This window comes from Hippocampus guttulatus, chromosome 15 (assembly GCF_054856545.1).
Source record: "Hippocampus guttulatus isolate MCC_2025c chromosome 15, RoL_Hgut_1.0, whole genome shotgun sequence".
NCBI classification, from domain to species: Eukaryota; Metazoa; Chordata; class Actinopteri; order Syngnathiformes; family Syngnathidae; genus Hippocampus; species Hippocampus guttulatus.
Window position 1 is genome coordinate 6973084 of NC_141275.1, and position 16122 is coordinate 6989205.

Sequence of the window (16122 nt, forward strand, 5' to 3'; positions counted from 1 at the left end):
ATATTGTGTTACATCCCTTCTAGAATACTAAATAAACCACCAAGGACAATTTCAGTGTGGGTGACTCGTTTATTAGATCAAATGCAATGTTTCTGATTAAAGTGATACGTCTGTTATCAGTTACACAGGTCATGCTTCTCTTATGGCATGTAAAGCATCATAATAACACTTTGACGTGCAATAGGTTTTAGATGGACAGAGTACAATGAAGTCTTATACAGTGTAGGCAGTGACACTGTCCACTTTGCTAGTATACATATAGGCAGGCAACAGAAGTGTTTAATAATTTCCTACTGAAATGACATAAGGTACTTTGTGTGAGTGTACACACACACACACACACACACACACACACACACACACACACACACACACACACCTACTGTACATAGCTCCATATATGCCATTTGAAATATATGCCTTGAAATAACTCATTCGAAATTATTTAATTCAAAGTGCAGGACAGAAGTTACCATAATTTCTTGAGTATACAGTAATCCCATTTTTTTAATTCTAAAAATGTCATTCAAAAAATCCATGGTCAGTACAATAAATAGGTACAAGGAAAATGGAAAACAAAAAAAAAGTCATATTGCGTAGATGTATACTGGTACCAAAGGATTGTGGGGGAAAAGTTGTAATTTAATTCCAAAATGATATGTTACTGTATATCTCATGTGACAAATGTCTATACAAAAAAATCGATCAAATAAATTGTTCCCCTTCCAAAGAACTGGTTCGGCTTCCATATCACGGACAAACGTGTTACGTGTCTGCCGAGATACTCGCTGATTGAAGCTAACGCTCTCTTCCTGTTCATCTGATATATTCGGACTACTTTCCAATACAACAATGTCCCCCAATTTACTTCCTCTTAACATTTCGCTTTGGAAACGTCTTGCAACACTGCAAAAACTAGCGAATGCTGCAACTTCTCCCACCTGCCATGCAGCACAACACCAGCCGGCGAAACGAGGCCAAAATATATCACCAACGACTCATTTTAGGAATGTGAGTTCTCATGCACGAGTACTCTACAGTTCTACCGCGGGCACGACTGGTTGCTTCAACTGTGCGGATAATACTGCAATTCATTCTTTGAACATGGTTACCAACAATATTATACACAGGTACAAGGAAAATCCAGCTGTGGGAGGGCAATTTTGGGTGTACTTGCTATGCGCATTATACTCGAGAAATTACGGTACCCAACGTCCGATTGCAGGAATTGCACATGCATTATTACTATGTATATTTTCTTCTTTTTTGACTCCGTACGTAGGAGCAAAAAGTGGACAGATTTAAATTAAAAAATTAAGTGAATATGTCGACATTGTAAGTACAGGTGGCAGGTCTTACAGAATGCTAAATAGATAAATAAAGTGAAAACACCACAGTACACTCTAGGGTTATTTTTCTATGACAGCAGATCTGCCTATCATCAATCAGGAGGTCAACATAATTATAAAAATAATAATAAAAGAATTAATATAGACAAACAATTACCAATTCCATTTAATTTCAAATAGATATGTAATATGAAAAAAAATGTGCAGTCAAATAGCATAGTCTTCTTGCAAAGTTATGGTCATATGAATGACCACACAGCGCAGCATGGACTCCTGTTATACTTGGGAGTCGACTCCGTGAACATACAAACGGTGGCTGCATTCAGTAGTATTTTCACCGTGGCTTTAGTCCACACCCTGACCTCCAAGCCTCCTCGACTCCTCATGTTCCTCCACATCCAAAACCAATGTAGCAGATTTATTATATCAACCCAACTTCCACCCGCACTCAGCAGAGGTCGCTAATGAGTCACCGTGGCCGCTGACTTTTGGGCTCCTCCTGCAGCGTCTTGCTACCGTTTCACTGCTAGGACACCTGCTCGACTGGCCTCATCTGAATATCTCCAATCTGCGGGCAAATTGACAACACGTCAACAACGCGATCCACCTCGTAAAATATGGATGACAAAGCAAAAGTACATGAAAGGACATTACCTGGACATGAGATGGGGCACTGAGGACAAATGTGACCGCGTTTGCAATGTCGTCTGCTTTTAAACACTGCACATTCGCGAGGGGGGAAAAAAAAAAGTTAAAGTACTAGTACTACTATTTCAAATGTAAAAGAGAGTTGTTGCTTACTTTAATACTCTCGTATACAGCAGCTGCTTTCTCTGGATCATTGTTATGGTGGCGGAATGCAAATTCAGTCTCCACTATCCCGGGTGATATACACTACACAAAAGGGAAAAGAAAATAAATTTGAGACTAAGAAAAGCTCGGTTGACTTTCTATGGATGGTATAGAACTAGTCAGGCCTGTGGAGTGCTTGCCCTCCCAAGTGTACTGTTTATTTGCGTACTGTAGTTCTAAAAATGGATCTGTGAGCCAGTCAGTCTGTACTTCCGCCCCGCTGTCATGTACCAGCTCCAATTTACATAATAACCACTCCCCGCCGAATTGCTCTGCCAACGATATGACCAGCTGTGCTGGAGATCCGAGGCCACTTTCAAGTGAGGGCCTGAGTTTTTTTTTTTTTTTTTTTAGTCATGCGCCACATACGGTACTGTACACACTGAACTGCTGCCTCCAATCGTTTAAATGCTTTTATTGTCTTTCACGGACACTCACTTTCCCCCCGCGCCCCATACGTACGTCAGCATACAAGGTTAAAAGTATATTTATGTAGTATACCGAGGGCTGAATTCTCTAAAGGCTTGCATGGCGTTTGTGTGGTGCTAACCAGTAAAAATGGAGCAAACACATAGCGTCACTGACCATGTCACACATTTTGGGCTATGACGTAACAAGACAACTCAAAATTAGCTACGAGATACTGCACTATGTTTGTCAGCAACACGTCTGTTGGCTGAAAAATATTGATATTATCGATCCTTAGGATATGTTAATAAGACCCCGAGAACTGTTTTAATTTTTTTGTATTCCATCAGACATCTTTTCATGCTTCATATAATGTACAAGTGAAAGTCTGATCATACTATTCACAGAAGGTGCTACTTTTTTTTTTTTGGCTCATAAAGAAATCTAAATAATGCGATAAAAGCACAAAATGTGATCAAGTTCCATATAAAACAGTGACTTGTGGTCTGCAAAAACTACTCACTGCCAAATCTCTCTGACTGATATTTTGTCTACCGCAACCTTAATTTGGTGAAGCCTGCGGGGCAAAAAAACCTAAACAAAACAAAACCAACCAGCACCACTAATTACAACTACAATGATAAACATGATTTTGTAATACATCTAGTGTCAGTCAAACTTACAAAGTGCAATTATTATCTTTGTAAAAGCAAATTTGCCCACACAGCTCTTGCACTTCTAAAATAGTTTAGGTATGCGACAGTGTAAACGCTAAGTGTAGACAAGCCTCTATGAAAATTCCGCCAATTTGCAGTTAACATGGACACGGGTGGAAAAAGGAAAAAGGGACACTAATTTGCAACTCTTATTTCATCGCACACTTTTCGCCATATGACACGCATAACACACTCACGGTGGCTCTGATGTGGGTGTTTGCTTCCCTTAGTTCTTGCCTTATTCCCTCAGTCAGAGCGGTCACCGCATATTTGGTGGCAGAGTAGAAATGCTTGTCAGCGCTTGGGACCAATCGATGCCCGCTCATACTGTAACAGGGACAGGAGGAGGAACATACAGTACAAGTTGAAAATAACCAAACACTCAATAAAAGATTCAATACTGCAGATGTAGTGACCCTTCTGAACTTTGCACGGTGGGCAAAACGCTGGGCAATGTTCTTGTGGTTAACAAAAATTAATGAAATAATTCAAACCAAACTTGTCAAACAGTCGTTTGGGAAATGTAAGTTTAGTTTCTTTTGCACAATAATCTTGGCCGAAGCCAAGATTCAAACCATGAACCTCAGAACTGAGAGATAGAAGCGCTTATCCCAACTTACTGTACCTGTTGATATTGATGATGTGTCCGTCATCTACATTCCTCTCCTTCATTGATTTGTAAGCCTCCCGGGTGCAGATGGACAATGCTAGGACATTCACCTGCAGATCACAAAAAGAACATCATCAAAGATAGCTATCAGGCTTCTGCAGAGCTTGCTGATGAGCTAATCATTTTAATCAGGTGTGATGCAAAAGGACGAGATGGAAAACATGCAGGAAGATGGCTCTCGAGGACCGGAGTTTGACACCTATGATTGTAGCGCTTCGCCACAGGTACTACGAGTGCGCAATTGTCAACGAGTGCACAGTTTTGCCTCGCAAGTAACTTGGTTGCCCTACTAGAGCACCCGAGACCTTCTACCGCTGCACGGAAATGTAATACAGTAGTGGAAGACAGTAATGAAGAAAAATAATTACAACCACTTGTCATTCGAGGGCGGCCCGGTGGTCCAGTGGTTAGCGCGTCAACCTCACAGTCCATCGGTACCAGGTTCAATTCCATTCTAAAATGTCCCTAGTGTGAGTGCGAGCGTGGATAGTTGTTCGTCTCTGTGTACTGGATCTGGGTGTCCCCCTCCTACTGCCCGAAGACTGCTGGGATAGGCTCCAGCACCCTCTGCGACCCTTGTGAGGATAAGCGGTTCGGAAAATGGATGGATGGATGGATGGATAGTCATTCGACTAGTGTGTTGCATGGTCGTACTAATGATGTGTGCAATTAGTGTATTGAAGTGTGTATTAGTGTATTTAAGAGGGCCAGTAAATGCATTTATCCTGGCTATCCATGTTGGCCCATCACAACTTGCCCTTTGCACCCTGCTTGTGTGTCTAAGCTGCTTCTGTAGCAAAACTGTGATGGATGCAAGGTTAAATTCCACAGTGAAGCAAGCTTGGGCAAGGTGACCAAATCGGGTCAGCATGCAGATTAAACACGGGCTAAATATAATACACTGGCACAGCACGGTCATTTGGGCTGCCATGACAACAGATGGACGAGCGTTCCCAATGCTGGACCCTGGAAACTGTAGAGCACTGGGGTCCATCGTGGTCAAGAGCTCAGTGAATCCGAATGGTTGGGTCTCACAAGAGAAATGGTGCTGGCTTTCATGAGTGGGGCTCTGCTCGGCCAGGTTTACTCCTCGGAGCCAAAAGGAGGAGATTTTCTGTGAGGGGTCGGCAACTGTGTTTGAGCAAAGCCAAGGATCCCCATATTTTATCCACGGATTTACGCTTTAACGCTTCAACTCCTTAAGTGTAAAAACCGTACTCCGCAGCGGACAACTTTTACTGCTTCCTGCTTCTGTGCTCAAATGGTACACCCACGAAAATCAATCATGCAAACAAGCGTCCTTTTCTAAATGTCTTCAGAATGTTCCTCCATCTTGTTTTAGCGCAAGCATTAATGTGTTTGTGTGCACGTGCGATGCAGATTACCCACGTCGATCATATTCCTCCAGCCTTCTGTTTTCCCACTGAGCAGGGGCTCGTTGTGGGCCAGCCCGGCGTTGTTGATGCACACGTCAACGCCCTTGTGGAGCGTTTTGATGGCTGAAAACATGGAGAGGATCTCCTCCTCGTTAGACAGGTCACACTTGTACGGGATCAGTGTGCCGCTGTATCCTGCGCTCTGACATTCTGCCGCCAGCTTCTATAAATTTTTTTTTAAAAAACACACACACAAATCAAAACGGCACTGGATCAGAGACAACGCTAACCTTTAAAAACCGTTAGAGTCAGGCTGAACCATTATCGAGCAAATTCAAATCGACATTGTAGCGTTTTATAGGTTTTCATGTTAAGCTCAGTTTCAAACTGCAATTGAAGCAAAACTGGATGTGAGAAAGCAATGATGGCGTGATGCCACGCTCGGGAAGCTACAGTACATCAACCAGGTCATCTGTCTGTCCAGCACAGTGGGCTTAACCTGCTCCATATAAGTTTAGGTCAAAGGTCAATGGTTCATGTGGGCATTGCCAACCAGCTTCACGGGGATGTCACTTGCCACACACCATTAAAAAAAAAAAAAAGAGTCCAGTGTTGTCTTGATGGATAATTTCGACTTTTCCCACCATATAGATAATTGAGCAAGTCATCTCGCACTTGAGTGTTCAGATTTCCTTGCTGTCTCTAAGCTGTTGAGCCTGGATTACCCGCAGAGAAGGCATTCGCCAAACGGATCTGCGTAAACGCTCAAACACTGACGATACTTGTTTCAGCTGTAGAGAGTGAGACCTTTTTCATCTTTTTGACCCCTGTAGGAAGTGGACCCCCTTAAAGCGATGCTGTGCTCCAGAAGGCCAAAAACAAGTAAACCATCCGAGAGAGAGAAGACAAGGCAAGGACATTCTTTTGAGAGCGAGAGAATGATGTTATTAAGGTTAAAGTAGGCACTCAGCAGAGGAGCCACCCAGCTTTGATCCAGCTCCAACTAGAGGAAGTCTCAGGCTGTGAATCTCTGTGTGTGGACGCGATGAATTTGGGGAACCAGCTGTATAACCACAAACAGGATTGGCCCTCAGACTGGCCACACCTACTGATATGGCACTGGAGCATGCTGTCCTACGGATAAACAGCCAGCCCTGAAAATGCGCGCGCGCGCGCACACACACACACACACACACACACACACACACACACACACACACACACACACACACACACACACACACACACACACACACACACACACACAAATCATTCATCTCCATTCAAAGTGTAACTGAATACCTTCAGGAGTGTTCAGTGTCAAACCTCTCAAGACAAGTTTGAAAAATATAAGACAGAAAAGCACAAACATGTCTCGAGTCATTCTCTGCAAGATGCTTCAAGTGTCAAGGAAAGCAGATGTAACAATGGAATTCAGTGCAGAACAAGACCACTCGAAAGTGTCAACTTCTAACAAAGCCAAATTGAAAACAAAATCCTCTCATGCCCATGGGATAAGTAATATTTCCATAAAACATGAATAACATTAGCACTGTTTTGTCAACTACTCGACAAATTGGATTTTTTAAAATGTCATTTCCATGATTTTATTAAAAACCACTGCATTGACAGTGCAATCCCCCAAACAAATTAATTGTGACATGGTTTTATTGATTTGCGCCACAACATGCCAGATAATGGGCAGATCATTATTTTAATGCGCCAGGTATTGACTTAGCTCTGTTCCGACAAAAATAATAATAATAATTTTAAAAAGAAACAGTTTTCTTTTTGTACCACACTTTACTTTGACAGCCTGGTTTTTATGTGTGTGCACCATACCATGCCAGTAATAAATGCACAGAGTTATCACTACTTCTGACCAAGTCAAATTTGATCAATTCATGAAAGAAATATTGTGTTAAAAGGGCATCTCTGAATCAAAAAAAAAAGCACATTCAGAGGAAGTGGAAAGAACATTAGCAAAGAGAAAAGTGTAGAAGGCAGACACAGTGAAAGTGGTGTGCCAGATCAATATTAAGAGGCGGTGTCTGAACAGAGAGTGGATGAATTGCATTTGTCTTGAACTGACAAGGTAAAACTGGTCTCGCTTTTGATAACAAAGGGATTAAAAACAGAGTTTATACACTATTTTTCCAGAAGAGGTCTGAGAGCGGGAGACCTTCTGCCAAACGTTATAACAATGACACGCTGGTCGGTTCATCGAACTCAAACACAAAAACAAATTTTGCCTGTCATCGTGAATTTTCATCATCATTAGGAGTCTTCTGTTAACCTATGAATGTGCGCAGACTCCACACAGGAAGGCCAAGATTCAAACCCTGGACTTCAGAAATGTGAGCCAAATGTTGCTAACGCCCAGGCCATTAGTACTGCCTTAATTCTCAACCTAATGGGGTTAAAGGTGAGTTTTGCAGTGGTGTGGATAGTCGAGCGATTATCATCCACTGCAAGTAAAAGGTCTAAAGGTTGAACAAGGTGGTTTTATGGCACTTTTCTTGGCATCGCCTCATCAAGATGGGAAAGATAAGTGGGTTTTCTCAGGAGCTCACGGTAGACTGAGCAAGGAACAACTTGACATTTTGAGGACATATAGAAGCCTCACTAGAATATGAAGTTCTACGGAGTAGGAGGCGTGAGCATACTGCGCTGAGGTGGCACAGCGCACGCCGCGGGGTACTGTGCGGGACGGCACGGGGATGACACCAGCACGACACCAGCTTTCCCATATTTGGTGCTCGTTGCGAAGTGAACACACAGGAAGTGGCCTGGTGATTTTCCCCCGGCAGTTTGGACCTACAGTACATAGCCCACATCAGGAATATTGGATAAACTTTATTGTCAAATGTACTGTATGTAAAACATACAGCACAGATGAAATATGTATTTGTAAAGCGCCTTGGCTATGTCCATAATGTGAAATGGGAATGAGGCAGAAGGAGACGACAACCTGCAGCTAAAAGAAGGATAGAGGCACATCCAATTCTAATGGCATGGCCTGATCTGGGGAGAATTAGGCTCGTCTGTGAGCTGCGGCCCCATCATGAATGACCATTTCAAAGTGCACAAGCAGAGTGTGATTTCTTTGTGATGGCATCACGGCACGTCATCCATCTGAATTGAGTATTTTTCAATTCGGGGTGCAGCAGGTATCTATGGAGTACGCCACCGACCTTCACAATATGGCGTGGTGCCCTTGCGCCGTGGTGGCGCATATGGGTTGGACGAAGGCGCGCCTCGCTGCGCTGTGCTGAGTGCAGTGTGACAGGGACGGTATATGACAATGATAGACAGGTTGAATGTGAGCGATAGGGGAGGTAGGTGCATTATAACAGACAGGTGCAACCAGTGAGGTAAGGTTATGTTTCCCCAAACAAAATCATCAGAACTAAGGGCGGCGAAGCAATATATGGAACCTTTGTGTCAGCAGTAGGATCACCTATGAGAGCGGCCTTTACTGGGATGTTCACAGGGTAATCATGTGACAAAAATGCCTCTTTTGTTTGTAGTTGAGACATGCTGAGGCTTGAAGTCCATCCTGATGGATGAGGCATGTGACGCATGCAGGGTCATGCATCACACACCTCATCCTCCTCAAGTGGCTGGGATAATTCTGCTGTTATTGTCGTGAACCTATAATGAATATGAGAAAATTGAAATAAAAAAGGAGAAAGAATAACTATATATATACAAACCAAAAGGTGTATAAATAGAAAAGTATAGAATACATAAGGGTAAAAGTATTTGATGATATGTAGATTTTTCTTCTTCTTCTTTGTTTTGAAAAATGATCAATTCAAATTGCTACATAATAAGGGGTAGGACTAGATAAGTTATTTACTTCTTCCTACTCCTTTGAGCATACAACTGTGATGATGTGTGTTTTTTCTTTTATTTACTTTTTCATTTTCCTTTCATAATTTTTGTTTGACTTTTGTCAATCTGTTATTGTGTGTACTATATATGCTCAATAAACAAACAAACAACAAACAAAACCTGTTCAAGGTTTCCTCTCGCGAGAGGTATTTTGTCATTTGCAGAAGTACAGTACTTGCTTATTTAGACCTCTTCGATGTATAGCACGGTCCGTGTATTTTCTGTAGAGATCCTAAGGGGGCTAGAGTCTTTCCCAGATGACTCCGGGTGAACATAGAACTCCACCCAGAACGCGGTGATTTGATTCGGGCTTTCAGTAGGTAACTGATCGACACCAACTGCACTAAGTGTAACACAAATTCAGAAAGTGCCTGAACAATATCATTTGTTGTGAACTGGAACAATAAAAATACACGAGTATTGATGACTGCTGTCCACACTTTCATTGTCGGCCTGACTGCCATCACCAATGCCCACAACAGTAGTCCCCTCCCTCATCATTCAGCATGTAAGATGATACTTTCAAGCAGAGAGCTTAAGTAGTTTGTAATATAGAGACTCGCCCTTCCCAGATCAAGATCGTACTATTACTTGATGGGAGCTCAACTCTTAACTGGATCCCACCGAGCTCAACCTCACCTTGTACAGTTCATGTTTAGAGATAAACAATATTCTGGAACCTTTGTTCTCTGCTGTCGATACATGCTCAAAGAGCATACTTCATACTGAAGACACACAAATCGTGTGAGTTGTAATACAAGAGGCATGCATATCTGCCACGAGAACATATTACTTAGTTTTGATTGATTCGCGATTCATTTCGTGTTTTAGATCACAGCAGTCTCTAAGAGCACTACATCATTCTAAAAAGTACGAATTGTTTGCTATTTTGCCCGTCTCACACACCTTAACAACATATTGCACACAGCTCTAAGTATCATTAGTGCAGTTCTACACCACCGCCAACTACAACCACAATAATAAATCCACCCATCCATTTTCTGATCCGCTTATCCTCACAGGGGATGTTGGAGTCTATGCCAGCTGTCTTCGGGCAGTCGGCGAGGGTACACCCTGAACCGTTTGCCGGCCAATTGCAGGGCACACATAGACGAACAACCATCCCCGAACCAAATGCCGTGGTTGGAGAAGTGAAGTTTTTCCATATTTCCTCAAATCAGTGTGCCACCCCTCAATGTAAGTGCACACGTGAGATGAGTGCACATGCATCAAGTGTCGAGAACAAGCCAGGACAAGAATCGCCCCACCTATTATAGCGGGAGGCCCGACCGGGGAGTGTCAAGCTCAGTAAGGCTTAAACGTCGAAAAGTGATAAGCATAGAGTGGACAGCGAGGCAGTGGCGCACGAAAGGGGGGCAATTTATAGGGGTCACGGGGCTGTCCAGCCTCATTAGATGGCTGTCCTCATGAGATTGCGACAAACAACTGATAAAAGCCACTACCAACAAATGATGATCCTCCCGCCATACCTTTACATCACAGGTATGAAACTCAAGGCCTGGGGGTCATATCTGGCCCATCACATCATTTCATGTGGCCCGCGAAAGCAAATTCTGTACATCGACTTCATATTTCCTGCTAAAATACCGAAATTGGAATTTCTCTTCACATTTAAAAATGATGAGATATTTCACTCTTGTTTGTTTCCAAACCCTCTTTTTAAAATAAATGCAATATTTGAACAGTTCTAACTGATGCCTGAATTCAAAACTAGTTATTCACCGGTTTTGTTGTGATCAGCCCTCTGAAACAAAATGAAACTATCAATAATCTTTTAAAAAAATGGATCAGAAAGCTCATCACTGTGTGCAATACATTCTACCTTAATATTTTTTTTGTCCATGTCCCACACACTTTAAGTGTGTGTTCATGTGTAAGGAACAAATTGTAGATTTGATGATAGCTGTATTTACACCACGTCACTAAGTAAGCATGTATTCGAAACATACATTATGTATATGGGCTATGCTGGTTAACACACTGCAAAGGATTGCGGGCGGTGGATCTTTTGAACCAGGGGCCATGTTTCACATGCTACAGTTACAGTTACAGAAGCGGTTGTATCACAGACACACACACACACACACATTAAAACACCGATGCAGTCCTTTAAATGCTAATTGAGGAGAAGTCTTGCTAGATTTGCAGTCTCGTGTTTTGTTAAAAATGTATTTGAAACTTGAAGAAATTAGAGGCCGACCACCACCCAAGGTTGAAATGAAAGGTTCCACTGTATTTTGGTAGCTTTGACAATTTAAAGAGAATTAAAAAGCAAAACAAACAAAATAAAAAGTGTCAATGTTGCAACTCTGTTCCTAACATGAGCTCTCACAGTGCTTAAATTCAATCAATTGGGCCACTTTCAAACCTGAGAGAATGCATTGTGTGCACAGAGGAGAGAATTGTCTTCCACTGGTCTCAAAAGAGTTCAAGTGAAAGTTTATTGCTGCGACTTGGATGCAGACCCATCGCTCCCATTCCTGCCGAAAACCCATGGTGACCACAACCCTCAATCCCCTCATTCCCCCCACCCCCGCCTACTCTAAAGTCTTCCAAATTTAGACTAAACTTTCCTTTCCACACTTTGCGCCAAATTACATAAATGCAACAACAATTTTAAGACACTATCTACAGCCACGATGGTTCCATCTGCTCGCTTCTAATATTATAAGGAACAAAAACGTCTTTATTTCTCCTCGTGAAAGAAATACACACTAAAAGGAAGTGAAGAACAATTGCTCAGTGACAGACACTTGCATCCCCCCGCTCGCTCTGGCTCAGCTACAGCCCAGTTTACATAGCAGGGAGTGTACAATACTGGCCTTTGTCTCACATCTCACATCGGCAACGTTTCAAGAACAAAGCTGCCATCAAAAAGAATTACTCATTTTGTCCTGCTATTGATTGTTATTACATCATATTGAGTTCTTCAACCTTTTCGAACCCAGAATTCATCCAGAACAAGTACGGATGTTCAGTCTGTAAGGTAGCCAACTCTAGAATAATGGCTGTTATTTGCACAAAGCAAGAAGAATTATTTCCGATTTGAAATGCAGTGACCTTGTTTGACGGTGATACAAGTACATGTCAGAAGCAATGACAGACTGCTGCAGTTAACTATTGACAGGAGAGGACATGTGACTCGAGTAAGAATGGCGGCAATTGCGCAAGTCACACTCACTGTGCATGTACGGGCGTGTGCATGTTGCTCAGGTGGGATGCATGTTTGCTTGTCAACAACACTGAAGAGTGAATCATTTATGTTTTACGATTAAGAATAAAGACAAAAAAACAAAACAAAACAAAAAATGTCAAAAGCAAACGTCTGGAGAGGGGGATACAGACCAGATTCTTCGCTCCCAATTAGTTGACTGTGAAACAAAAGAAAATTAAACATTTTGTTTTAACACCAAGCTGGTCAACCAAATTGATTCCTGTAATTTCATCCAAGAAAGCTAGCTTAATACTAACATACAGTATAACATAAAACACTACAGGCAGGCGCGACGAAGAACTACTACTTTAATATCATACATGAAGCAGTACAACATACAAGACCACGAGCATTTTTTTTCTCTGCTCTGTGGGAATGACAATTATTGCTGCAGCTCAGTAGCGGACCTTCTCATGCCTCTTCTTCTCGCTCTTCATTATGCTGGTTCTAAATCCAGTAGAGCTCAGTGCTCCCTCGCATGTTGTGGCGCGACATAATATTACATTAAATACCCATAACTCTAAATTCTGACTTTTCTGTATAAAAACTCAAAAGTAAAATGAGCATTTTACTGTAAAATACTTTGAATGAAAGAAACCCATTCAAGAACTGAGGAATGGGATGATAATGACATATATCATGTTCCTAACATTTTCATCACATATGCGAAACTTGTGAAATTCACAAGGTTAATGAAATTAAATGAGATGAGATTTACTTTTGCAGATCTGTCTCACTGCTCTGAGATTCTGGGTTTGAATATGGACTCTGGCCTTCCTGTGTGGAGTTTGCATGTTCTCCTCGTGCTTACAGGTTTCTCCAAGTACTCCTCGCACATTCTAAAAAAAAAAAACACCCATGTTAAATTAGGACTATCAATTTTTTAAATTGTTAGGTTTGGTTGACCCAATCCATTACAAATTAGTTACAACTGGTAACCCACACCCACAAGAAGAGTGGCTCTCGATTAATTTTTGAAAATAAATGTTTACTGAACCTGAATTTTTTTTTTTTGTTGAGAGACGAGTGTTCACCACTAGATGGTTTTGCTTAAAAGGAACTCCATCCCCAAAAAAGTACTTTTTCACCAGAAAAGTGGGTTGAGAAGGAAGCTAGACTAAATTAGATGAAGAAAATTGTGTTGTTCAGGTAAAATAGGAAGCATCTCATTTTTTGTGTCAGATCTGGGCAATATTTAGAGTTAATATGTATAGACATGTCATTTTACAATAACTGAAGAAAATTTATTTTTCATTTTTCACTTTCTATTTCCCCATTTAAAATAATATACCAGGCTTACACAATGACAGCTTACTAAAAGAACACCGTTTACTGTTTTATAAAAATACTTTAAATTTAACACAATTGAGTTGCGTGGCCCTTTCGGAAAATTAATTTCCCACCGGTTGGAACCCTATGATCAGATAGCTATATAATCATACAAACATTACTTTTGAAAGGATCCAAATATATGCCGTTGTCCATTACTTTCATAATGAGATGTCTAACTTTACTTGTGTTACATAATCGGACAGGTGAAGTACAACAGGTGCCAACAATTGCAGGTGAGCAAACTACAATTTTCCAACCGCAAAAGAACATCAAAGGGCGGCTTGTGTAGTTGACCTGTGGCGCGCCACTGATAGAGTTAAGACAATTTGAGACAGAGGGAGGCTTAATTATTGGCTGACAAGATAAGGAAGGTGCAATGCCTTATGGCCTAGTGGGGGTGTGCAAGAATGTCTCTGTCGCGTAGCCAAACACTACAATTAAATGAAAATACGCCCGAGTAATTTATTTTGATGATTAAAAAGAAGGTGACATCTGAAACGTCATTGTATTTTGCTTCACTGCATTACCTGTTGAAAACAATGTTGAAAACTACTTTGCCTGTTGTATCATAATTGTTGGAAAAAAATACTTTCCATAGCTTCACCACCTACATTTCAGATTGAAAGGGATGAAATGTAAAATTGACGATGTAGTTGCTTGAAGAAAACTAGTTGGACGGGTCTCTGTAGTGCCATGGCACCTATCTAGTGTTAAATCACAACCAAATACTTTTTTTGGTAAGTGCCAATGGGAGTGCCGGTGAGAGAACATGTAAACTCCACACAGGAGGCTCTTCCTGAGATTTGAACCTCAGAACTGTGAGACAGATGTGCTGAACACCAATCCACTGTTCCATCCATTCATAGTCCACTGCCTTCAAATCTAAGAAAAGTGTTGTTTTTTTCAAAGCAGCCAGACAGCTCTCAGATCACAGTGTCCTCTGAGCAACAACTTGAGATTACATTTCAAAGTGTGGTGAAGCAATTTGACATTACCGACACCTGAAGACACAATCGATTGCGCTGACAATTACTGGTGCACACAGTTCACAGACATCATCTCCCGTTTTGAGGGATCACAGCAAGAAGTGGACAGCAATATCTCACAGTGTTCAGCTGCCCCAACTCCCTGAAGAAGGTCGTCCAAAAAAATGATCTCACAAAGACGTGAACACATTAGAAGTGTGGTGCCAAATACCACTTGGGTGGTTGCTACCCCATTTCATTAAACATCAGTGAGAACATAACGACTGCATCTTACTGGGGGTGTTTCCAATATTGTGATTCTCTCATCTACTGTAGGTAAACAAACTACAACTACCAACAAGATAGATAGATAGATAGATAGATAGATAGATAGATAGATAGATAGATAGATAGATAGATAGATAGATAGATAGATAGATAGATAATGGCCAGTGGGTGCACACAGATTTAAAAGCAATACAAGAAATTACGAGATTTGCAAGTATATTTCGAAAAAATGTTTCATTTGTTGAAAATGTCGCATAAAAGGCCAGTGATGGTTAGCCCCTACCCCTCTTACATATAAATACAAATCAAATGTCCAGTCACCAAACGTTCACTCAACTTGTAAAGCTAATGTTAGCAAGCGGTTTACGTGCGTTAGCTTGTGACTAGATACTGTACTTACTTGCACCTATTTTGCGTGCTCCTTAAAAGCGTGTGATGGCGATATGACTGAAATACCTCAATTTTGTCGACATTCCTGGCACAGCCGACCACCCTCATGCCTTGTTGGACGAGTGCCCTGGTCACAGCCGCTCCAATGCCCACCGAAGCTCCGGTCACCAGGGCCACTCTGCCTTTCCACCGCTCCATCGCCAACAACGCAGCCCTCACCGGCACTGGACAGGAACCGAAGGATTTTCGTTCCGGCTGGTTCCGACAGACACTATGACGTATTTTGGTGTAATGTACGCCGCCCTCAATTTCTAGGATGCTTCAAGATACTGCCTCAGTACGCAGCATCCAAATGCGGGGTGGCACCGTTTCGTGAAGGCAGATCCATGAGCGCCTCTGAATGACACGAGCCCTGATCTTGTTTAATGTTTGCTTCACGTCGCCGCCCACTTTCTGCAACGACTCTCGGGCTCAACCGTTATTCAAGGTTCAGTAATCTTCCGCCACCTACAGGAATTAAAAACATTGCATTGGACAGTGTTCTGCACGCTGCTCAACTTTGAACGGCGGCAGGCTTGAGGACTCGATTCCTGTTCTCCGCCACCGTAGCATCGGAAAATAATTGCGTTTTTTGGTCACTGGAT

The 16122-nt window shown here is 41.9% G+C and overlaps 1 protein-coding gene across 1 annotated transcript; it reads right to left on the reverse strand.

Moving 5' to 3' along the window:
* Window positions 1–55: 55 nt before the first annotated feature.
* dhrs11a (dehydrogenase/reductase 11a) lies at window positions 56–15908 on the reverse strand. Its single transcript, XM_086131150.1, has 7 exons — window positions 15545–15908; window positions 5385–5594; window positions 3951–4045; window positions 3523–3652; window positions 2151–2243; window positions 2004–2069; window positions 56–1917 (listed from the first exon to the last, which is right to left on the reverse strand). The coding sequence occupies exons 1-7, from the start codon at window positions 15674–15676 to the stop codon at window positions 1876–1878; spliced, it is 768 nt and encodes a 255-aa protein (XP_085987276.1). The 5' UTR covers window positions 15677–15908; the 3' UTR covers window positions 56–1875.
* Between the last annotated feature and the right edge of the window lie 214 nt (window positions 15909–16122).